Source organism: Rattus norvegicus, chromosome 8 (genome assembly GCF_036323735.1).
Source record: "Rattus norvegicus strain BN/NHsdMcwi chromosome 8, GRCr8, whole genome shotgun sequence".
Classification (NCBI taxonomy): Eukaryota; Metazoa; Chordata; class Mammalia; order Rodentia; family Muridae; genus Rattus; species Rattus norvegicus.
In genome coordinates, this window is record NC_086026.1 from 126,377,708 (window position 1) to 126,403,358 (window position 25,651).

General features: G+C 47.7%; 1 protein-coding gene and 1 long non-coding RNA gene across 4 annotated transcripts in view; one reads left to right on the forward strand and one right to left on the reverse strand.

Moving 5' to 3' along the window:
• The window catches only part of LOC120093118 (uncharacterized), a 167,380-nt gene that overhangs the window by 41,350 nt on the left and 100,379 nt on the right, over positions 1 to 25,651 (reverse strand). Inside the window, exon 1 of one of the 3 annotated variants that reach the window (XM_063266482.1) lies at positions 378 to 10,208. The exons of the other annotated variants lie outside the window; for them this stretch is intronic. Within the exon in view, the coding sequence (XP_063122552.1) occupies positions 9,705 to 10,145 (441 nt within the window). The 5' untranslated portion in view covers positions 10,146 to 10,208 and the 3' untranslated portion in view covers positions 378 to 9,704. Of the gene's footprint in view, positions 1 to 377; positions 10,209 to 25,651 lie in introns of those variants that run through there. 3 annotated transcript variants of the gene reach the window in all.
• LOC134480246 (uncharacterized) lies at positions 21,365 to 23,563 on the forward strand. Its single transcript, XR_010054515.1, has 2 exons — positions 21,365 to 21,836; positions 22,213 to 23,563. It is a non-coding gene; the product is annotated as an uncharacterized LOC134480246 (long non-coding RNA).

Sequence of the window (25,651 nt, forward strand, 5' to 3'; positions counted from 1 at the left end):
GCCGCTTTCTCTGCCTCAAATGATTATATGGATCCTTTGAGCCATAATTGAACCTGTAACCTGGGGACTAACAGGCCCCACCCACTGTGGTCCTCTCTCTACTCATCAAGCTACTGAAGACTCCACTCCAAATAAACTCTTGAATGACTCTTTTTGGAAGAAACGTCATATGGAGCCGGATAGGTGATGCCGGTCTAGTAATGACTCCTGCATGCTTGGCACAGAGAGAAGCTAAATCTGCTTATGTGCACCCCCGCCCCCAATCGACAGCAGCTAGGTAACAACAGACACATGGTAAAGGCATCCCAAAGGGACGAGCCAGGCCTACAATGGAGGACACGCAGGTGGGGCTGACAGTGCGATCTGGATTCTCTTACCCCTCAGAAGAGCGGCAGGCTCCAGTTCTACAAATCGCCTTCTGCTGCCGAGATCCACCGGGCACCAAACCTTCACATCCGGTCTGCTTTGATACTCTTTGATACTCAGGTGAACTATAGTGTTGCCATTGGCAACCCTGTGACTGCATGCTAGGCCTCCCGTTATGCCCAATAAAATTAATAGTGACGGCACCTCCACGGGGAACACAGCACTCCACTGTTCCCAACAGAACAAAGCCACTGGGTTATACAGGGCTGTGCAGCCTATAACCATAGGGACTGCATCTGACTTCTGGTTGTTGTTGTTGTTGTTGTTGGTGGTGGTGGTGGTGGTGTGTGTGTGTGTGTGTGTGTGTGTGTGTGTGTGGTGTTGTTCTTGCTTGTTTTATCTTTTTTTTTCTTCAATAAAGCTCTTCAAACTTGTAATAGAGCAATTAATTTACTCAAGGCTCAAGGGCAGGGTGGCCATTTGAATATCTTCAAACAGAACCGAACACCGTATTTCCTGTAATAAGAGGAATTGTTATTTGTTCATCCTGGGACTCAATCCCCACCTCGGCAGCATCAGGAACCACCAGGCATATTTATAGCATGCCTGAGAGATGTGTGTTGATTCCCAGAGGGCGCATGAAGGCAATCAGTCCTCTGCGTTCTAAGAGGCCTAGATCTGATGTCACATCCCCAACTATGGAGACACCCCTGGATTTTTCTCTCTGTAAATATCTTTCTCTCCTCGGATGAGGAGATGGCTCAGCGGGACCTGAATTTGAATCCACAGCACCCATGTGAAAAGCAAGGTGTGGTCACATACACAGCTATAACCCCAGCAGTGGCAGGGGCAGAACAGGAAGGGTCATGGTCACAGGAGCCCACGGGCCACCAGCTTCAGTGACAGGTCCTGCCTCAAAGAATAATGTAACAGTGTGATTGTGAGCCTCTGTGTGTGTGTGTGTGTGTGTGTGTGTGTGTGTACGGTGTGTGTATGGTGTGTGTGTGTGCATGCTATGGGCTAGGGGGTGTGTGTGTGCTATGAGGTAGGGTGTGTGTGTGTGTTATGGGGTAGGTTATGTATGTGTGTATAAGTGTGTTTCTGTGTGTGTGTGTGTACTATGGGGTAGGGTGTGTGTGTCTTATGTGGTAGGAATATGTGTGCACATGTGTGTGTATATGTGTATGTGTATGTGTGTGTGTATGTGTATGTATGTGTGCATGCTATGGGCTAGGGTGTGTGTGTGCTATGAGATAGGGTGTATGTGTTATGGGGTAGGATATTTATGTGTGTTCATGTGTGTTTCTGTGTGTGTGTATGCGCGCACGCGCACATGTGTGCACTATGATGTAGGGTATGTGTGTGTTTCTCTCTGTCTCTGTCTCTGTCTCTCTCTCTCTCTGTGTGTGTATATGTGTTGTGTATGAGTGTGTGCATGTGTATGTGTGTGTACGCTATGGGCTAGGGTGTGTGTGTTCTATGAGATAGGGTTGTGTGTTATGGGGTAGGATATTTATGTGTGTTCATATGTGTGTGTGTGTGTGTGTGTGTGTGTGTGATGAGCTAGGGTATGTATTTAGGTAGATGTGCTGTGGTGTGGTATGGTATGGTGTGCATGGAGATCAGAGAGGATACCTGGGTCCCACTCTATCGCTCTCCCCTGTAATCCTGTGAGATGAGGTCTCTCACTAAAACTGAAACTAGGCTGGCAGGGAGCAAGGTCCAGCGATTCCACCGTCCCTGGTGTAGACGTTGCAGATGCGCATGGCTTTGATGTGAGTGCTGGGAAATCCAGCTCAGGTCATAACAAGGGAGCGCTCTCCCAAACAGCCACTGATTGTCTCAACCCTTGTGTCTCTCCTGCTGTTGGTTTATTTCTACAAAGAATTTAAGAGTCAGTGGAAGAGAAATCAGTCTAGTGTGATCACTTATCAGGTGTTGGCTGGCTACAGCCCACATGCTGGATCCATGGCTCTTTTATGAATGAAGTTTTAAGACACAGATATGATTTGCTCACGCATGCTCTGTGGTTACCACCACATTGTAAGAGCAGACTGAGGGGCTGTGCTGCTGACCACATGGTACTCAGAGTCGGAACAGCTTTACCATTCGGCCTTTTACACAAAATGTGTGTCAACCCCTGACCCAGCTTGAGTGTGGGTCCTTTGCCTCTTCTGTTGATACTACAGTTGCTTCTCGGCCCTTTAACCTTGTAACAACCACTTAACGAGCCTTCTGGAAGCTTCTGACAGTGGCATTGTGTAGAGATATACAGACAGAACTAAGACTAATCTTCTAATAATAATTTCAATTTAAGCAAGACTGTACTTTGTGTATTATCTCTTTTCAAATGACAGCTTGTGTTAGTGGGGAGACCGAAGGGAACTGGTACATTAAATGACTTGCGATACCGTCGTTTCTTTGTGTGGTGTCCCGGTGTCAGTGTTCAGTGAATTAATTGCTCATTTGTGTACAGACTGCACAGTGCATTTTGAAGAGACAGTGTTTGCCCCCTGGGAGCTTATGCAATCTGAGACAGGTAAGGATGACAGAGAAAGACGGCTCCCTAGAGGCTGTGCCAAACAAGTGGTTGCCCGTGCAATGTATGCGACCATAGATGAGCCCAAGTTTAATGAAATAAATAAATAAATAATATTAATTGGTATTAATATTAATAAAAATAAATTAGTTAATTTGTAAAAATCCAAGCAGTAAAAATAACTCACCCCTTCCAATAAACTCTTGGGATTATCTAATGGAGTGTTTTCTAGACATAAAGTCACAGACAGGTGAACTGGGAGTCAGTTCTAGGCCTGAGCATTTGGATAGAAATGTAACTCGGGAGACTGGGTAGGGCAAAACCTGAAGCATTCTAGCATCCAGCGTTCAAAGAAAGGCAAAGTTCTGTACTTGAGAGATCACATCCCAGGGCCCTCACCCACTTCAGAGACAGATGTCCTGTGATGGTTTGTTAAATCAATCCGCTGAGAGGGAGAAAGCAGGAGGGACAGAGCTAGAGACTAAGGAACTTCAAAGAGCACCGAAAATTCTTGGAATCTGCAAGGTGGCGTAAAGGAGAGGGTTGGTGGCTGGAAGTCCCTAGAAGCTCCAAGTTGAGAGCTACTTGTTTGGTAGACCAAAGCATGACTGGAAGGTAGGGACTTTCAACACCATTACCAAACCCGTGGGGAGGAAGAAGGTAGGCTAAGGATTTGGTCAATCGTGCCTTTGTAGAATGGTAACCAGGAGCGCAAGAAGAACCATGAGGAGAGAGTCTGAGTAACTGATCATGGGAAGAGCCTGGGGATAGCAGGCCCATGGAGGACTAACATGTTCTGGTTCCTTCCCCAACCTGCTTCTTACCCATCTCCTCCTCTGTGTGGCTGTCTGCATCTTTGTGGCATTGTTTATAATATACTGCTGAACCTGTTCCCCTGAGTTCTGTGAGCCGCGTTAGTGAGTAGGCCAAACCCAAGGGCAGAGATGGGATAGTGATGATTTCCGGTTGGCTGACTGGAAATGTGGGTGCAAACCTGACAGAGTCCTTGCACCTGCCATCCCGAGTAGAGACAGCCTTGCGGGCCTGGGTCCTCAGGCCCGCAGGCTGATAACATCAATATCTTATAGTGGCCACATCCAAAACTCAACTAGAGGATACTTATCTGGTGCCTGCTGATAAATGATTTGCCAAATCGCTTGACTGATATGTAGGGAGAAATCCAGCATTGATCTGGTATCACAGTGCTCTGTGTTATGGAAGTTCAATAGAACACAGCCCTTACAAAGGACTAGATGATCATCGTCAGATCCGAGTGCCTTCTATTAAGCCAGAAACAATCTGAACCCTTGCTCCTCCCGCCGCCCTGAAATGCAGCGCTGATAAGGGGTCAGCAGTGGGCTTCGGTTTAGGTAAGTGGTGTAGTGTCTCTCCTTTCTATCACTGGTCAACAAAGGAGTAATTACAGGGTTCCCTGATCTTCTTCCCACCATCCTACAAATTAAGAAATGGAAAACCACACAACATACAACCTCTGTCCCCTCAAAGGAACAACATTGGAATGAGAGGAGTCAAACCACAGTGAGCCTTCAGCTATACAGACAGTAAAGCAATGGTTGCTGTCCTAGCTATGGCTGTGACTGAACACCACAGCATAAACAAGTCAGGGGACAAAGGGCAAATTAGTTTCACAGCCTCAGGTTACAGACCACCCTTACACAGAAGCTCAGGTGGGAACTTGAAGCAGCTGGTTACATCCACAGTGGAGAGCAGAGAGAACCTGACCATGCTCAGAACTCTGCCCATTTCCTCTACCCTTAGACAGTCAAGGATCCAGACCCAGGGAATGGTGCCGCCCACAGTGGCTGAGTCTTCCCAGCTTAATGAGCCCACTTGAGAGAAAAAAAATCCCTCATGGATATATGCCTAAGGCCAACTAATCTAGGCAATCTCTCGCTGAGACTTTCTTCTTGAGTGTGTGTCTAGTTGGCAGTTAAAGCTGACATCACAGAATAGGATAAAGGCAATTCAAAACCACCAATCATGCAATGGGTAAGATGACCTCTGAGGAGGAGGTCTTTTCTCTTGAATCCAAATTACATTTAATACACACGGATGACAGGAAGCCTACATTTTTTGTATATGAGAAACAAAACATCCACAAACAAGAGTCGCTATTACGGATAGGAAAGCAACCATAGCCAGGTTCTGTGGTAACTGTGAGACACACACATCAGTGATGTAGCCAGTAAGAAGCAGAGGAAGAATCCAGACCCAGGGCTCTCACTCCAGTGTCTCTGTGCTTACTTCACGGTTTCACTGAGAGCCATGAGTTAGAACAAAGGAGCTGGACTTGCCGACCTCTCTTAAAACAAACAATGGGGGGTTGGGGATTTAGCTCAGTGGTAGAGCGCTTGCCTAGGAAGCACGAGGCCCTGGGTTCGGTCCCCAGCTCCGGAAAAAAAAAAGAACCAAAAAAAAGGGGGGGGGGCTGGGGATTTAGCTCAGTGGTAGAGCGCTTACCTAGGAAGCGCAAGACCCTGGGTTCGGTCCCCAGCTCCGAAAAAAAGAACCAAAAAAAAAAAAAAAAAAAAAAACAATGGATCAAAACATACGCTCCGGTGGCGGCGGCTTGAAATCTCAACCTACTGTTGTGAAAGTAGGATTGGGTAGGATCACGACAAGAGGCTGGTGTACGTACCTTTTATTCAATTGTCAGAAAATCAGTAAAAACATTCCATGAGAACTTATGTTTAGATAATGTTCATTTTTAAGATTGTGTGTGTCCGTGTGTGCATGTATGAGTGTATGGTGTGTGTGTGTGTGTGTGTGTGCACACGCACGCACATGCGTGTCCTTCACACCTGAGTGTGAGTGTGTGTACCGTGTGCATGCATGTTGACAGAGGCCAGGAGGGGAACCAGACTTCCCTGAGTTAGTTACATGTGTGAGCACTCAGGTGCTGTGCTGGGTCCAAGAACAATGGCCTTTCTTAGCTGCTGAGCTCGCCCTGCACACTACATTTTCGAGGATTTTTTTTTCTTCTATTTCCGGCTCTACTTATTTGTGGATTAAGCACCCATAATCAACCAAGTGGGCGTCAGAAGCATTGCTGCTTTCCAATGTGTCTGTCCCGAAGTCATTCCCAGGCCGTGCTGCAGACATCCGCCGTGGACATCTCCACGCATGCGCACCCATCCACCGCGGACATCTCCACGCATGCGCATGCATGTGCTCACATGCCGTACACAAGCATGCACATTCACGCATGCACACGGGGAGAAACGTCCCCTCTAGCAAGAGAGGATGAGGTTTGTGTAAAAGGTGGCCATGCCCCCAAGGTCCGATGCCTAGTATATCTGATGGGAAAACGCACGATGGGTACTTCCCATTCATTTGATTATGTTCCCGTGAATACTGAGCAGTAGCTCTTATTTCTTCCTTCACAGACACGTCTGTGGCTGTTTCTAGTGCTAGGCTGACATCACTTCACTGCCAAAAATAAAATGGACAAAATCCCCTCTATAATCACCAGCAGCCACCGTTATGAAGGAACTCACAACAGAACTCTCCCTAGGGAAGCCGTCAGCTCCGTGCATGCCCAGGTCTGAACTGCTCTTGCCTGACATCACCGCTGAGCTCCTCTCTGTGTGGGTGTCCCTTCCCACCACCTCGATTTCTCCTCCTCACCATGGAGAGTGGTGATGTCTCATTAGAAGGACCTTGGTTATTTCCTTTTTCTCTATCAGCGTCGTAAGTTCGTGCTGCCTCCCCTGTCCCTGGCTTAGAGATAGCCTCTCGTCTTTCTCCTGCCAGACTCCTGAAGCTCATCTGATCCTCTGCCATGACCACAACAGCTGCAGGAACAGCTGGCTCTGGACCCTCCAGGAGGGTGTTCTGTGGGCAGCTGTCATGATACCATTTTCCTTGGACTTTGTAGTCACCAAGTAAGACAACAGACATCTCGACTTGAAATCTTTCTGTGTGTGTCTCTGTCTCCCTGTCTCTCTGTCTCTCTGTCTCTCTGTCTCTCTCTATCTCTCTCTCTCTGTGTGTGTGTGTGTGTGTGTGTGTGTGTGTGTGTGTGTGTGTGTGTTGGCACAGAGGTGAATGGGGATACCATGCTAGAGTACCACTAGATGTCTTTCCCTGTTGTTCTCCACCATCCTTGTTTGAAACAGGTTTCTCACTGGGGCCTGCAGCTCACCAATTAGACCACACTAACGAACCAGTGAGCCCTAAGGATCCTCTTCTGTCCCCAGCCCTGGGTTTGCTAGTGTTTCTCATCACAGCTGAACTCCTTTACATGAGTTCTGGGGCTCAAACTTAGATAGGTCCTCAAGCCTGCCAGGCGAGCCCTTCACCAGATGAGCTGTCTTCCCAATGCTCAGAATCGCCTCTGACCTCAGCTGACCAGCGAATAAAGGAGCTCTGTGCGTTTTCAACGACCCCTCTTCACAGAGGCGTCCGATGACTGTCAACTGTTCGAACTCCAGAGGCCTGTCTCTCAGCTCCCGTCCTCTCAGCCTCTCCACTGTGCTCGTCATCCTTGGAGAAGGGCAACGTCAAGTCTATGCTGGTACTTAGCCATGCCGATGTCTCCGGAATAGCGTTATCTGGTTATTCAGGGCACTCAATAAGACAGTTTTCTACGTTTTCATTCGCAGAAAAAAGTATTTAAGTTTTCTTTAGTGTGTGTGTGTGTGAGATATATATATATATATATATACATATATATAGTATATATAGTGTGTGTGTATGTATGTGATGTATATGTAGTATGTGTGTGTGATATGTGTAGTGTGTGTGTGTGCGTGTGTGTACATGTGAGTGTGTGTGTGTGTGTGTGTGTGTGTGTGTGTGTGTGTGTGAGCCATGGCACATGTATGGAAGTCAAAGGACAGCTTGAAGGAGTCAGCTCTCACCTTCTCCCATGTGGGTTCCGGCTCTGGCCCTCAGGCTTGGCTGCAAGCACCTTTATCTGTGGAGCTATCTCAGCAGCTGGGGGAACTTTCTTTAAATATGGTGGAAGAGGCCAATGCTGGTCCTCGTGGCTGCTGAATCAGTTGATGAAGCCGCCGCTGTCTGGGGTTTGGCTTTGAAAGCAGAGCCAGGAAACACTGAGGCACCTGTTGGCACAGCTGCCTCTGGTTTGACGCCAGCAGAAACCCAGGCGTCTACTGGATTGGCTGTTTGAAGATACCTATCAGCTAGGCTTGTAGCCTGGATCTCTCTGTCAGGTTTTCACAGCATGGGCCCCGTGAGGAGCATGCTGGAACTGACAGGACCACCGAGGCTCAGTCCAGGGCCAGCCTTAAGAATCATAAACTTGTGGCTGGCAACAGGGGAAGGGATACAGGAACTTACGGAAAGCCATAGGAGGGACACACGGTGGCCAGAGTCCTTTGACGCAGTGTTGCACTGTGGTGTGGGTGGGTGTGCACATTAATAAATGTAAAAACAGTCAAAAGGTTCAGGAGGAACTGCCAGGCTCCTATTGGGTTAGAAGAGGGACTAAGGGATCTGGAGTTGGATGTCCACGAGAAAATCACTATAACACACCGAGTTTCACATGACACTGTCAACCTTAAGATTAATGGCAAATCCTGTTCAGGCCGCTGGTTTATTCTTGAAGTTTAGCATAGCGGCTGTGAAAAGGTGTGTTTTGCCAAATGAGAAAAGCAGCTAACCCTGGAACGAGAAAATCGCTGTTTTGCCATAGCGTTCATACACGTTACTGAAATGTGCTAGTGGGAACTGCGGAGAGCACATGCAAAGTGCATGGTGAGGACTACTGCACAGTGCACATCCCATGCTCAGCCCATGCACATGCACATGTGTCCCCCAGCATCAGGAACCCATCCCCAGCCCAGCACTCCTGGGACTTCGAAGGAAGGAAATGGACTTGTGATCGATCACCCAGTTCTCCAGGGTGCTCTCGGGATCTGGGATGAAGGTTGGACTAAATATGGGAACCAGATGACACCAGTTCAGGGTCTCGTGCATTGTAAGTTAACCAAGATTTATGTTAACATCAGTGACGCGCGGATACGAGGGCACCATGGAGTTCAAATAAACATCAATGCGTTTCTCAGAACTGTTCCCTGCACATCAAGAATCTGGATAACAATTGCTCAGGGGAGGGACAATAGAGATATGTGCTGCTTTATCCTCAAACACAAGAAGAAGAAGAAGAAGAAGAAGAAGAAGAAGAAGAAGAAGAAGAAGAAGAAGAAGAAGAAGAAGAAGAAGAAGAAGAAGAAGAAGACGAAAAGGCTATGGAATTCTTTTCATATTTAAAATTTAGGAGCTGCTGAGGGAATTGTTTAACCTTTTTGAATTAGCACTTCAGGGTGATGATAGGTTACAAAGAAAACAATGCCGACAGAACCAGGGCACACTTGATATTGGCCCGTGAACAAACAAACAAGCAAACAAACAGGAAACTTTCAAAATTGGTAAGGATGTTTTTATAACCAAGTTTTAAGTAAAACATGTTTTCTTTAAAATTGTGTATGTGCTTGAATGCCGAGTGGCAATGCACACACAGCCACATGCACGTGTGTGTGCAGATGGGGGTGAATGTCTGTGTGGAGAGCAGAGGGCTCCATCACTGTCTACCTCGTTTACTGAGACAGGGTCCCTCACTGAACCTCGCGATCACAGATGCAAGGAGACAAGCTAGTTAGCCCACGGATCCTCTTCCCTCCATGTCCCCATGATGGGATTACAGACAGGCACCTCCGAGTCTAGATTTTTCTTTGTTTGCTTGTTTTTTGTTTTTTGTTTTAAAGCCCTAGGATGTTTATTACAAAGGTAAACCCTGATCCTTGAGACTGGCTTATGGGTAGGATTTCTGGTACCAGGCACCGGCACCGGGACCGCCAAACTTTTTGGATTCCCAGTGACAGGAGTCAGCTACAAGCAGGGCCCGATCGTACTGGATGAGGATATCTTTGATCTCCTTCTTAGAGGCTTCATCAACATATTTTCGGTAATAAGCCACCAGAGCTTTTGAGATGGACTGCCGGATAGCATAAATTTGGGCCACATGACCACCACCCTTCACACGGACCCGGATATCCACACCAGGAAATCTCTCCTTGCCCAGAAGCAAAACAGGCTCCAGTAACTTGTACTGTAGAGTGCGCGGCTCGATCATCTCCAGGGGACGGCCATTCACCTTGATGAGCCCATTTCCTCGTTTGCAGTGGGCCACAGCTGTGGCTGTTTTCTTGCATCCGAAGACTTGCACGGACTGCAGCGGACCCTTGGACACCATAGCTACAAGTATGAACACGAGCTCCTCACCCCGCGGGGCCACCACCGGAAAAGGAAAGCTTGGGGCCTGTTTGCTTGTTTTAATGGGGATCCAAACGCGGGTCTTTATGCTTACACAGCAAGCAAGCGCTTTGCTGAGTGAAACATCTCTATAGCAAGGACATTGCCTTTTAAACAAGGGAATGGCTAGGGCAGGTAAAAACTTCTCGTGCCGGGCCCTGTGCTTTTTTACCCTTTCCACTCACAGACTATGGCAACAGGGACGTGCATGCCCACCACCCGGCTGGGCAGGAAGTCTCCAAGAACCTCATATCTGCTTCAGGTTATCTTACCAGGCCTTAGAAAGCCGGGTCTGAGCTGGTAGGCATAGTTGGACTTCATAGTGTTCAAAATAATCATAAAACGAGACCTGTTAGGAAATGTTTGCTTCCCTGAATCTCTTGGAGTCCTCCACTCTCTTTGTCCTGTGTCTTGGGATTTTCCAGAGCCCTCCTCGATGTGTCATCTGGCTGCTGTCTCTTCGGTCGGCCTCCAGGACCTCGCTTAAGGCTTAGCTTGGGATCTTTTGATGGAGGATACCCTGCTCCGTCATCCATTAAGCCCATTACAACCTCCATGTTCTACCCTTTCCTTGCCATTCACATGTAGACAGGCTGCATGTATCACCCAGGCCATACTTGTATTGAGAGCCAGTGGCTGACTGATGTGTATAACTAGGGCCCCCAAATATCCAAGATGTCTCTGAAGTAACACCAGCATCAGTGAATGACCTCAGTGTCAGTGCTGATGCAGTATTATTTTGTTCTTGTGCAGCTGAAACAGATTACCTGATTCTGGGTGGTTTATGATAGAAATGTTATTTCTCATACTTTTGGAGTCTAGGAGATCTATGATCAGAAGATCGGAATCTAAAAACCAGGCCCAGCAGCATGTACCTGTAACCCCAGCATTGTGGGGCAATGGAAGGAGAGAGGATTATTCCTGGAGCTCCTGGTTAACCACCCTGAAGAAGCCGGTGGGGTCTCAGGTCAATGAGAGACCCTGCCTCAAAGAACAAAGGTAGGGGAGTAATTAAGGAAGACACAGAACCCTGCATTTTTCTTCAAGCTGGGTCATCAATTCCCAGTTTAACATTCCAGTTACAGAAGGATGGGTGCCATTTGGCTGGGTCTGACGGACTCTGCAGTTTCTGCTCTCTGGGCTTCGTGTGTGTGTGTGTGTGTGTGTGTGTGTGTGTGTGTGTGTGTGTGTGTGTGTGTGTGTGTGGCGGGGGAGGTTCGAAATATCATCTGGACATTTACATTCAATAGGCAAATCTCTTTCCTCCCTTGTTTCTGACACCATCCACTGAAGGGAATTCACACTGTTGGGGGTCCAGAAGGTGAGACCGAAAGCAGCAAGGACAGCCTGCCCTGCCGGACTTACAGAGGCCCCATGGGCCCTCAACCCAGAGCCTCCATTCCAATGATATACAGCACTACGGCTGCCTACCGCTGCTTGAGAATATTAAAAGAGTAAATAACAGCACCTTTACAAATTCAGCAGGTTCTCCCGCTGAGGGGCTTTAAAAAGAATGCTGTAAGGGCACCCCACACACAAAGAGGAAATAAAAATTACCCCACTCAGCAGCAAAATAAGCGGGGGCAGTGCTTCAAGGGCAGGGGCCAGGGGAGAGGTACACTTTGCTTGTTAAGAAGTTAATGTCTAAAATTTAAGTTTAGCAGGGAAGTGAATAAAAGGATCCTTTTCAGAACCGTTGAATCTACAGAGTGAGAGAGGGCCCTGGAACGGCTTTGCTAATGACTGTGGCTGACAGGGCCCATGGCTGTGACTGGAGATGTATTACCAACAGGAAGCTCAACTCCTTCTGCCCCGGGGATCCGTGGCTCAAAAGTCCAACCAAAGCGGTTGATATTGCTTGTCAGCTAGACAGGATCTAAAGTCATCTTGGAGACAAATCGTGGGGCATGTGTAAGGAGGGTTCTCTGGGCTTAGGTTAATTGAAGTGGGGAGATGTACCCTAATTGTATGTGGTCCCATTCGGTGGGGCGGGATCTCAGGAGACAATGAAATTACATGAGTGTCCTCTTCTCTCTGCTCTATGATTGTGACCTACCCGGCTGTCTCTCTAAGTTCTGGTCACCATGCTTTCCCTGCTGTGGTGAACTACACCCTCAAAGGATGCGCTGTCAGAAACCTTTCCACCCTTGACTTCTTGTTGCCAAGTGGTTTGTGACAGCTCCAAGAAAAGCAAGTCCTGTATGAAAATTTACCCTGATGAGAGCCACACACAACCAACTCGGGGCCTTGCCTTCAGGCCTCAGGGTGTACAGAGGGATTTCAGGTCATCGTCGTGCATGTACGGCAAGCACTTCATTGAGCAGCTCTTCTCCCAATCTCCCCATCACTCAGCCAGATGATGAGTGGGGAGATACTCTATTCCATCTCCTGTTTTCTCTACAACACGGTCCTGAGGATATAATTCTTGGGGCACTTTTGCTTCCACTCCACCTCACTCTCTGCTGTAGAACACAACCTCTTTGGGCTAGAGCCTGGCTGTTTCCACTCATTCTTTGCCTTTTCTTTGTCCAGAACAATGGCTAACACACAGCAACCGCTTGGTGCACAGGCGTTAGAGGAATGACCGACCGCTCATAGTCACCGTGGTTAGGAATTGTGTGAGTTTTCTCAGGTTATGGGACCTCTGCCTTCTGATGCTTTCAGTTTCCTGAGATCTCAAAGTAGATCCAAACTTCTCCATTGACTGATGGTGTGTGTAGCTTAGAGGTTGTAGGCCTGCGCAGCGGATGCTAGCCCCTGGACTTGGTCCCCAGCACCCAAAAACAGAACCAAGCCTGTTATCACTGACTGAAAGCCAAGTGTGCTTTGAGCAGAGACTTAACGTGTGGGCTTGTGGTCGGTGCTAGTGTTCTATGAATCTTGCTTAAGCTCCCCAGGAGGGTATTTTTGCTTACATCCTAATTACAGGCATATTGTCCAGAACATGCTCATGGGGGGAGAAAGACCTACGCAAAGGAAGCCATCATGGAGGTCGTAATAATAATAATTTTAATACGAATCATAATAATGTTGCACTGGGCTCCCATTCAGAGCGCTGACTCACTGCCAGCCATTCCCATCATTACTTTATGTGTGTTTGATTCACTTAATGGTTGCAATTAACCTGAAAGGTGAGCGGTGAGTGTTATGCCTACACAGATGAGGAGACTGAGGCATGAAGTAACTAAATTCCTGAAATGAGGGTTGTTTAGTGCATTTTGCTCATTACCTCAGCTCCCACACTGCCTCTTCTGGTACGATTACCGTGCTATAATTCTACACTTTAAATCTAGATGTCGTAAAGTTATTTATCACCAGGACTAGGGAGATGGCTTGGTAGATAAAGCACTTGACAAAGTTTGCATCCCCAGAACTCATTTAAACACTGGATACATATGGTAGCCTACCTGTAATTCCAGCACTGGAAATGCAGAGACATGAAATCTCATGGGGACAGTTGCCTTGCTACCTTAGCCAAGTAGGCAAGCTTTGGGTTCTTCTGGGTTCCTCTGGGTTTGGGAAAGCCAATAAAGAAAGACTCTTGACATGATCCTCTGTCATCCACTTAACATAAACATGCGTGTCTCCACTTGGGCAGAGAATCATCTTTAGAGAGCATCTGTCTGCTCTCCAGGGAAGGACATCCTCACAGTCATGGCAGAGGAGCCAGCAGGTACACCAAGGGGAGCCCCTGAGAGTCTTCTCTGGAAAGGGCAGAGCAACAGCAGCTAAAGATGTTCCCAGACAGGTGATGTGTTTAGTCACTGATACACAGGGAGTTCAGGGCCACTGTAGACAGGCTGTGTGTGGGACTGACTTACATGAAGAACTGGTGAGCAGGCCACCATGGCATGGAAGGGAGAAGACACTGAGGCGCTGCCTCTGGCTGCTTGGGAGCAGCAAGGGGTTACCAGATGATTTCTTTATCACCCACCAAGATAAAGACACAGAGAGCGGGGCTCATCAACCACTCAGATGTCACACGACCGAGAATGGTAACGGCACGCTGAATGAGCCAATCAGAATTGTAAAGGTTTTGACAGGCTGGGATGATGGATGGCAACTGGGAAGGTGAAATTGTATGAGGGAGAAATATTGCTTGGGTGGATTCCCGGGAGGGAAGATGAATCACCATTAGGAAGAAAGGAACATCTGCAGGAGGAGAAAATCCGTGGAAAGGGAATGTTTTATGTCTTATTCTTCTATCTAAGAAGCTGGACGGGGAACCTCGCAGAAAGACACTGTCCAAAACTGCTGACCAGAGCCCGGGAGGCTTTGTCTTTCCTCCCACGATGGTCCACCTCACTGGGTTCTCCATTCCAACATTCACGGTTGGCTGCTATGTTTGTTCGTTTGGTTGCTTGGGAACTACTCACTACGGGGGATTCTACGCTGTGCGAGACTTGAGCTGCTAATGTTTTGTATGGGTTTTTTAAGGTTTTATTTCATTTTTAAGTGTGTGTGTGTGTGTGTGTGTGTGTGTGTGTGTGTGTGTGTGTGTGTGTGTGATGGCAGGTGCCTACAGAGGCTGGAAGATTACACAGAATGCCCTGAAACAGAGTTACAGATAGATACAGATACAGATACAGATACAGATACAGATACAGATGATACAGATACAGATACAGATACAGATACAGATACAGATACAGATACAGATACAGATACAGATACAGATACAGATACAGATACAGATACAGATACAGATACAGATAGTTACAGAGTTACGGATAGTTGTGCACTCTCTGACGCGCGTACTGGGAACAGAACAGAACGTGGCTCCTCTAACAAAGCACTATGTGCTCCTAACCATTGGGCCATCCCTCCAGCTCCTATGGTGGGGGTGGGGTATGTACCTGTCCCGGATACTGGGGGTAATTCAGAAAATCTTCACGTACGCCGTTTAACCACAACTTCTCTATATTAACAAGCTGTATCACCAACTAACTCTTCCTCCGACCACGGGCCATGTCCAGTTCATATTCCCATCCCCCCTCTGCTCCCAATACCTTGTCTAGCTTTCCTTTGTTCAGTGTGGACCCCAAGCAAGGTCCCCTTCCTCCGTCTGGTTGTGGTTTCTCTGGCCTGAGGCTTTGGACTGTGCTGGCTTGCGGGTTCCCAGCATCTAACGGATTCATTCGTTGTTGCTATTCACATGTGCATCTTGATTAAATTCATCTTAAAACTTCTCGACAAGAACCCTTCATAGCGATGGTTTCTTAAAACGTTGCATCCCATTCAAAGGCGTGTCGCATCTTCTGTCTCTTTCTCTGAGGATGGGTTTGCTGACTGAGTAAAGGAGCTCCCAGATCTTCCCCTGGTGTGAGTCACATTTTCCCTTTACAATTAGCAATCATTCTTAGGTGTTTTCCACGGGGTGGGGATATAACACTACCCTAAAACAACAACAACAGCAACAACAACAACAGCAACAACAACACAATGTTCAATCAGTTGTAAAGATTGTCCAACTTTTTCATTATTTCATTGGCTGTTAAGTTTCTCATCGACTGAATATAAAACAATGTATTAAAGAGGGTCGCCCAATGTTTTCTTCAGGGAACCCATTAGCATCTCTCTCCAACTTAGTCTCTTATCACAGCATGAAAGCAGCCATGGGAAAGTAGATGGCAGAGTAGATGGATGTCAACGACTTTATCTGCAGAAGCAAGTGGCCGGCCAGATTTGCCGCCCTGGCCGTAATTTCCCCACTCTTGCCTGTAAGTCTGATAACCCTTATTCCCTCGAGTAAATGGTTCTCAAGGCACCTTCAAGGGCAACAATCCAGCCGGGTCACACGGATGGGCATGCACACTGATGCTGACTCGTTGGTACTGCGAGGCTTAGAACCCACATTTCCCTACTTGCTTCCCCACTGTCTCTCTTGATGTAGATGAGTGCAGACTCCAGACTTCACATCATGGAAAACATGGGTGGTGCCCGCAAAGACGTCTGAGAAAAAATTAAAATCTAGAGCAAGGGAGATGGCTTGGTAGGTAACGTACTTGCTCTACAAGCATGGGGACTGGATTTACTTAAAGCCAGATATCGTAGCACACATCTCTAATATCAGAATTCCCACGGCGGGAGAAGAAAGGAGAATTTCCAGAAGGTTATAGACCAGCAAAGCAGAAACAGAGACTTAATGGCACGGAAAGTAAGGACCAGACACCTGAGGCTTCCTCCGATCTCCATATACTCTGGCATGTGCAGGCACACGCACACAAACACACACACACACACACACACACACACAGAGAGAGAGAAAGAGAGAGAGAGAGAGAGAGAGAGAGAGAGAGAGAGAGAGAGAGATTTTAAAACCTTAGAACCTTAGCTACTCTATTCATCAAATCATGCTTTCCCTACAGTGTGAGCTCCTTGTTTGCCCGAATGAGAAACACACCACCATGACATAAATACTCTCTGAAGATGACAGTTATGGTTATATTTTCATTTCCGTGGAAAGAAAACAATTTAAAATATTTGGAAGTGTATAACTCAAATGGAAATTAATGCCTGGCTTTAGTTTTCTAATGGGATGTAAAAACCGGAGACGCAAACCCTGCCACGCCCCCCACTGCCTCTGCAGCTTAATCTGTCAATGTGACAGAAGCCTACTGCTCTACTTCCCGACGACAACGTATTAACAGGTGCTAAAATACATGCAAGTTGCTGAACACCGCAAAGCGCTTCTCCATAGACAGCTAACATCACTGCTGTTGAGGCTGTTGCTGCTCAAGAAATGATGCCTAAATGGAGACAAAAACAAAAAACAAACAAACAACAACAACAACAACAAAAAAACCAAAAAGCAAAAAACCAAAACAAAACAAAACAAAAAAAAAACTTGCCGGCTAAGTAAGTGTGCATCCATCCCGGGAGAGGAGAGATACGTTTGAACACATGGCAACAGGCTCCAGACGATGCAGCCTATTTTCGAAGGAGGCTGGCAAAGCGTCAGTCTTTATAAACTCAGAGCATGACGCTGGGCGTGTGGTGGTTCATGCTTTTAATCCCAATGCTTGGGAGACAGAGGCAGGAGGATCTCTGTGAGTTCCAGGCCTGCTGGTGCAACATTGGGCAACCATGACTCAAAACAAAAATAAAAGCAGTATACTTAGGGGACCACGCCCATTCTCCACTGGTCCGTGGTTTTTCTGTATAACTTTCCTTGAGCTCCTCAGGGAGGAACTGGGATGTAAGGCTGAACAGATCATCACCATCCTTCATGAAGCTCTGTCTACAGAGCCTGATGGTGCTTGGAAGCATAGCAAACGAAGCGCTTCTCTCCTCTCTCTCTCTCTCTCTCTCTCTCTCTCTCTCTCTCTCTCTCTCTGGTGCACTATTCAGAGAAAAACGAAAGCTAACTTTTTCAAGGCCACTACTAGAATGTGCTATTTTACTCATGTACATTGGATACATGTATGTGCACGAGTGCAGGTGTGGGCGGGTGTTTGTGTGCATGTGTGTACACGGATGCATAAACCAGAGGTCAACAACAGGTGTCTTCCTCAGGCACTTGCCACCATACTTCTGAGGCAGAGTCTTGCTGACCCTGGAACTCACTGATTGTCTTGACGGGCTGGCCAGCAGGCTCCAAGAATCCTTCTGACTCCACCTACCCAGCACTGGGGTCCTAGGTGTGCACCAACGTGGCAGGTTTTTACTGGACTTTGGTTTGAAGGTGGTTTTGGTTGGAGGATAGGTTTGAGGATCACACCTTGTGCTTACACAGAAGGTGTTTTCCCAGCTGTGCCAACTCCCAGCCTCGCAATCCGATACTTTACGTTGGGCTCCAACCCTAGTATTTGCCAGACCGAGGGTCAGGAGTACAAATAAAAACCATCTAGATCACATATTCAATATCTTAATACTGCACATAAAGCTAGTAAACGGTCCAGTATAGTATTTCCATTCTGCCTTGGAAACATCTTACGACTATCAATGTTTTTAATGTCTGTGAAGCCCTTGGATCTTCTGTAGCCGTAAGTCAGCAAAACGCCAGACTAGACTGCACTTAATTGCGACTGCACACATCTAGGTGCTCTGTCAATGGACCTGTGGCTTGAGAATGGGTGGCTGTTACTATTTCGAAATGTTATTCTGTCTCCCTGTATGGCTGCTGCAAGAGCAACACTAATTCATGAGCAGCTGCAGAGCCATGGCAGGGAGGACATGGATGCCTGGTCCTTTTGAAAAAAAATAGTGCATTTTTTTTAACAGAATCAACTCCTACGCTCATGCTGAGAGGAAGGCTTCACAGTTTAATTAGTCTTTGTCTTACCTAAGTGCTTTGGCGGCTCGGATCCTCAACATGCTCCCGAGCGGTGCAAACCACAAATCTTTGCAGCATCAGATGCGTTCATCTTCTGTTTGAGAACATTGGGCAAGATGTGGGAAGGCATTTCCCCCGGGGCCGAGATGGTGTTAGTACGCTCGCCCAAGAGTGGATGCTCAGCTGCCAAACTGAGGGCAGGATCCTGAGAGGCAGCCTGCATCCCCTAACAAATGGAGGAGAGAGAGAGACAGACAGAGACAGACAGACAGAGAGAGAGAGAGACAGAGACAGAGACAGAGACAGAGAATGTGCTGAGAGAGATGGAGAGAAAGAAAGAGAAAGAGAGAGACAGAGACAGACACAGAGAAAGAGAATGTGCTGACAGAGATGGAGAAAAATGGAGAGGTAGAAAGAGAAACAGACAAAGACAGACAGACAGAGATGGAGAGAGAGAAAGAGAGAGATGGAGAGAAAGAAAGAGGCAGAAAGACAGAGACAGACACAGAGACAGAGAATGTACTGACAGAGATGGAGAAAGATGGAGAGAGAGAGAGAGAGAGAGAGAGAGAGAGAGAGAGAGAGAGAGAGCGCAAGAACAGCCTTCTGTAGTGTGAGGCCCTCAGCAGAGGCCTTTCCAGCAAGCTCTTGAGAGGGCCTGCTCAGTGCCCATTTTCTCCTTCAGTCTGGATGTGCCCACCAGGCACAAGTCATTCAGTCCTGTGCGCTCTACAGTGAAGGCTTTAAGTCCACCCACCTACTTCGCCATATCCAGTCAGACCGAAGCTCAAAGACTGCTACATGGTATGAAAAGTGACCACTATCCAAGGTCATGCCAAAGACAGATCCAACTTTCCCACGGCCTGGTTTGGATTATTTCACTGGAATATGTTAATTATGGATGACGATGGGTTTCCTCACGATATATTCATAGATATATAGAGTGTATTTTGATCATGTATAACCCCCGCTTCCCTCGTGTGTTCCCTTACCGTTCCTGACGATCTTCTAATCACCCCCTCTTGGGAAGTCATGTCTGTGTGAGCATGCACTTGTGTGTCTGTGTGTGTATGCATATGTACGCGTGAGAGAGACAGAGACAGAGAGACCCAATGAGTTTATCTAGGGTTGCTTGCATGAGCGCATTTACAGGAACACCGGTCACTCAGGAGACCACTGAAATGCATCTCCTCCCTAGCCACTGTGAACAACCTGAAGATCCTCAGAGAGAGGTGAGGTCTCAGGAGCTCTCCCTCCAGCCACTGAAGGCTGATCCAGGCCTGGGCAGATCCTGCTGGTAAGCAGTCTTAGGTGGACAGGTCAAAGAACAACAAAGAGGTCTAGTGAGGCTGAGGGGAAGGGGAGGAGGCACACTTCTCTAGGGTTACTTTCCACCCAATCTGTGCTTAGAAGTGTTTTCTTTCTGCAACCGGCACATATGAATTGTCTGTACTTTGAGTGTTCTCGTGATGCTCCCAGGATGTATCCATAAAGAAATGCCCAGATCAGGGAAACCATGCTCATCTTGGGTATCTGTCAATCATCTTGGGCCCCGATGCGGCCTCCCAAGTGCTTGATAATTTGTTATCTTTGAGCATTGACCCAGGAAGTGTGAGGTAAGATTGTGCCGGATTTGGGGAATAAAGGCAATAGGTCCTTCCATAAAAGGTGTGTCTACAGGACACCTGGCTTTCTGTCACCGATCCCTGCTGTGCAGGCTCTACGCCTTCACCTGGAGCAGCACCATGATCCCAACTGCTGGATCCTGGGAGTGGAAGCTAGGTGTTGGGAGGCAGTGTCAGTGAGACAGCTCATTTTAATGGGGGAAACAAAGGTTATTTGTATTTTCTGGGGTGTGAGAAGGGGCTATTGGGGGTGAGAGCACATCGTTGGCAGGGGCTAAGGTGCTTGGGGATGGCTCATTTGCATAAGGAGGTACTCCAGGTGCTGCTGGACAAAACATTATAAGGGGAGAGCAAGTTACTGTGGCTACCAGGCTACAGGATGACCTCCTCCGGTGGGGTGAAGGTGGGGGACAGGAAGCAGGGAGGGATCCTACTCCTATTGATCTCAGGAAGACATGCCTCTACCCCATGCTTGCTCAGGGCCTGCTCTGCCCCTCCCCCTTGCTCTGGCTCCCTGGCCCCACAGTTTCTGAAATGTGAGTAGAAAAATCACTGCTCCTTTCTAACACCCTCCTTTGCACATTTTCTGGTACGTTACAAGGCCTGCTAACTGCAGAGTAAGTGGGGGGACATTAGATACAAGGACCTGATCCCCTCGGCAGCAGGAGCAGACATGTTCGGTATTTCACACACTGAAGTTAAACATCCAGCCTGCATTCTGCAGGGATGACAGGCGAGAAGAGAGAAAGGTTGGTGTTGTCCTCGACCTGCCACATTTATCTCTTTAGTTAAAAAAGAAAGAGAAAAAAGTGGACCCCAAGGAAGGGAGGAATTTAATGTACTAAAGAAATTCTCAGGACTAGCTCTTCTCCCTTGCACAATACCATGAAGGGAGAGGCCAGGGGAGAAAGAACAGATGATGCCGTGTCCCACCGCTGTCCACTGGAGTCATCTGTAAATCTGTGGTCGTGGCACTTTTGCTCTGGAGTTGAGAAAACAGCACTAGACAGAGAGGGCGTAATGAGGAAAACCCTGCAGGATTTCCTATCCCTCGGATGTGAACTCTAGGAGATGCTACATCAGCCTCCTGGGCATGGCCACAGAATAAGTAAAGGGCTAGGTGTCTTCTCCTGCTGCCGATCAGCAAGCAGATGGCTATGAGCCTTGTGTTGAGTCCTGTTGGACTTATCAGGATGGGTGACCCATTCTCTAAGGACCCACGGAATGTTACAAGTTAGGTCACAATCAATTACAGTCACCCAGGAGGACCACGCAACCCCATCATGGGCAGACTCGACATCAATCTCACTTATCCCTTCCCCCACACCAGAGACCTGAGCTAACTGACCCAACTATAGGCGGTCCCTCTATCCCTGACCAGCAGGGTCACCGTTTGAGCTTGGTTGGGGAAGAAGAAAGGGATGGGGCCGAGAGGAAGAGTGTGGTGCCCGTGATGAAGTCGTATCCAGGAACTAGACTGAACTTTACAAACGGGTCATGCAGACCTAAAGCCTGGGTAGGGCAATGGATCCATTGGCAAGTTGCTTGACACAGCATCACGAGGACCTGAGATCAGATCCCTGTACCCACATAAGAAGCCATGTGTGGCAGTGTGTGGCAGGGTGTGCCCTGGAACTACAGAAGTCCGAGACAAGAAGATGCCTGGAGTTCACAGGCCAGCTTTGGGGAATGGGAGATCGCCAGAGTCAGTCAGACACTCCAACTCAGAAAAGTAAGGTAGAAAGTGAGGAGGTCAGTTAGATATTGACCTTTGACCTTCATGTGCACTGTCACACATACACACTTGTGTGTGTGTGTGTGTACGTGTGTGTGTGTGTGTGTGTGTGTGTGTGTGTACTGAACAGCATAAAGCCATTTCATAAAAACACAACCAGAGTATAAAAGCACAGCCCTTTTGAAGGCCCAGTGTGCAATACTGTGTGTCAAACCTCAAGGGAACCGAGAAAACCCACAGAAGTAAGAGGCATCTTGAATGTTCTCTTGTGAAGATCTTTCGGGAGGTGCCCTTTCCCATGTCCATAGGTGAGAAACATTGTTGGGCACTCCCCGAATTTATTAATGTGAGGTCATCTCCCATTCTGCCCCAGCATAATTCTACGTAATTGTCCACTCTGCATGAAAACCGAAGCTCAGAGCCGGAGGAGACAGCCTGCAAGTGAGAGGACCAGAGCTTAACTCCCCAGCACCCGTGTGTGTGTGTGTGTCAGGTTGTCATGAGGACTAAACCACAGCTCTGCCTACAGAGCTCAGAGGCAAAGAGCCCCAGAGTAAGCTGGAAAGCGAGACCAGGCATATCTGTGAGCTCTGGGTTTGACGGAGAGACCTGTGCCTGATCAAAGATAATTCTCACCACCAGTCCTGGGCCTCTGCACTCCGATGCAAGCACCTACATGTGTACCCACGTGTACCGTGCTTACACACATACATGTTCCCTCCACACACGAGTGGATATAAACACGCACACACGTGGATATAAATACACACAGAAAGACGACAGACAGACAGACGGATGGACAGACAGACATAGCACACCCAGGGACAGAGGCAAAGAAGACCCCACTAAAGCACAGATCTCCAGCATCTATGACTCTTCCTCCTGAGGATCTCAAGAAGCTCTGACGGACAGACTGAATTTCCTCTCTGAATCTGCCCTTAGTTGCAGAAGCTTCTGAGAAAGTGAAATTCCTCATTGGTCCTTATAGCACCAAAACTTCCCCAAAGCAGGCAGGAAGCAGAGAACTCTTGGATGCGGCTGGTTTTGAAACAGTAGCATGCTGCTTCAAAGAGAACAGACTCACCATGGCTACAGAGGATCCTGTGAAGGGAGCCCCAGGGTGCCTCTCCTTGCCACGCCCCAGCTCATGGGACCGATACTTGAAAGGGACATTTTTGCCCTAATTGAAAAGAAAGTACTCAAGTTTGTCGGGAATCCCAGCTTCTGTGTCTGCATGTTTCCATCTCGGCTCTCTTCCTCAGACGATGGAGACTAGGAAGGCGCACCCTGAATTTCTCTGTCCCTTGTCTCTCTGGGTTTCACCTTCTCCGTCTTCTACTAACAGCCTTAGGAAAGGAGAAAGTCTGTTCTTCTAAATGGCCTGGGTAAGGCAGGCTCTCCTTCCCTCTCCTTCCCTTTTGTTAAAATACATTTGTTTCTCTTCAGATCTCCCTTTGCAGTGTAAAGTCTTTCAACTTTCTTCGGATGAAAGTCAGACTGTAGAACATTGATTTTTTTTTTCTCCCCTTCCCCTGTAAATTCATGACAAATGGAGAACAAGGGCTTATCTGGAAGTCTGGACATCCAATTAAAATTTTCTCAAACGCACGTGCACACCCACACACCCACACACACACACATACACACACACTCACTGCATACACAGTATACACACACAACTCCTGTGTTTTCTTATTGATTAAACTTGTCCTTTGACAATTTCACATGTGTGTGCAATACCTTATTTAGACTCAACCCCACCCCATCTTCTCCCCACTCCTGTCCTCCCAGCTCTCTCCTCATTCGTACCTTTTTGTTCTGTTGTGTGTCCCACTGAGTTTAACTAGTACATTCTCAGTGGCCACAGGCTTTGGAACTCACAGTGGAGCCTGCAGGACTCCCGGGTTAACACACAACTGGAGATAATGAACGCAACTCCCCACCCCAGCCCCAGAATCCCAGAATCCACTGAGCCATCTCGCTGGTTTGAGGGTAGATCCTTTTAGCCCCAGGTTGAGAAAATCCCTCCAGGCTGGGCAACTTGGTTTTAATTGCTCTGTTCCTGTGTCTCGGTGGAACTTGCAAAAGCCCGGTGAGCACTCTTCTTTCATTTGGCAGCACCAACGTGAGCCATACCTCTCTGATCAATCTTCAAAATCCTAGAGGTAAAATGGCCGCTCTAGGACAGACTCTGTGTGGATGACGAATGGCAAAACTGGGATCTCTCATTCATCCCAGATACTTCTGGAGGGGCCCGTGGAGAACATGGACGTGCGAGCTCTTTGGCAGCGTGATGGTTTGCTTCCTAACTCATCAAGCCCACAAAACCACAAAGGCCAACTGAGATTTGGCCTGAAGGGAGGAAGGTCAAAGCTATGACCAGCTAGTCAATGTCAGTCAGGGCTTGGAATGGGCTCGTCACAGAACTGCTGTGGTCCTACCCATCGTGAGTTAATAGGGTCTTGGTTTTCCTTTCACACAGAGTTGAAACTCTTGTTTCCAGAGTTGTTAGGGTAAAAGCCTGGGCCCAGGATCAGCCCCAGCCAGCAGCAAACCAAGTTATCAGATTATTGGTGTCGAGCAGAAAAAGGAGATTTAATCAAGCACCACATTGGAAGTGGAATAAAGACACACAGTGAACCCCAAGTCTCTCTTCAGAGCCCTAACATGGGCTTTCAGCTTAAACAGAAGGCAAGAGGCAATGTATATCTATTTAGTCTTCGTAAAGGTGTATTCCTGCCCACCAGTGACACAACATTGTCTCAGTTCCTACCTCCTGCAACTTGTCAAAGCAGGGTGATATCTCCTTCTAGAAGTTCTGCTTCTGGATGTTTCTAAATCTCCCTCCCAGGCCTTCTCCTTCTCCAATATAAGATTCCTTCGGAAATCCCAATAACCTTGAGCCTGTTATTTCAATAGTCTGATGGCCAAAGGGAGGGGCTCCCACCTTTTTAGGAAATCTTCATTCCTTGCAGGATGACTTCAGCTCCCAGATAGAACACAAAACAACCATGCAACCCAAGAAGGGGACTACATCTCCCCAGGAAATAGCCCGTGTCAAAGGATACGCCCCAGAGAAAGGAACTACACAAACTGTCTTTTAAAGAAATACTCTTATTTTGAGCCAAAAACATGTTTCTTATAAAACTTTGACCTAATTGTACCTGAGAAGTTCTACATTTCAAAGACAAGCCCTCAGTCGCCAAGTCTCAGACATGGAATTGTTATCTTAAGAATCAGACTGAGGGGGTGGGGATTTAGCTCAGTGGTAGAGCACTTGCCTAGCAAGCACAAGGCCCTGGGTTTGATCCCCACCTCCGAAAAAAAAGAAAAAAAAAAGAATCAGACTGAGAAGGGAGACTGGTTCTGATGGATCAGGCCGAACAAGATGGTGGGTGTCTCGAAGGTGGGGGACCCATGGCTGTGACTGGCAATGTTGAGCTGTAAGACAAGACTTCAAACGCAGTGCTTAGATGTCGTCCTTGGTGGTAAGACAGTGAGCGTGTATAGACAGAGGTTAAGCACAGCCACTCCTGCCCTCTCTTTCCTTTTATTACAACCCCGGAAGACCTAAGACTCATCTGACCAGGACCTATAAAATCCACGCTTAGTGTCTGTCTTCTCTCTCCGGCTCCTGAGCCAATCTTCCTCGAAGGCCGTAGCAGAGTCCTTTGTGATCACATTGGGTCCTATCAGTGGCTCTCAATAGAAAAGCTCCCTAGACTGTTGGAGTTTGCAGGGAGATTTGTCTGTCTGCATTGCTAATGGAAATGACATTTGTCAGGGTTTCTTCCTAGGCTCAGGATAGGAGC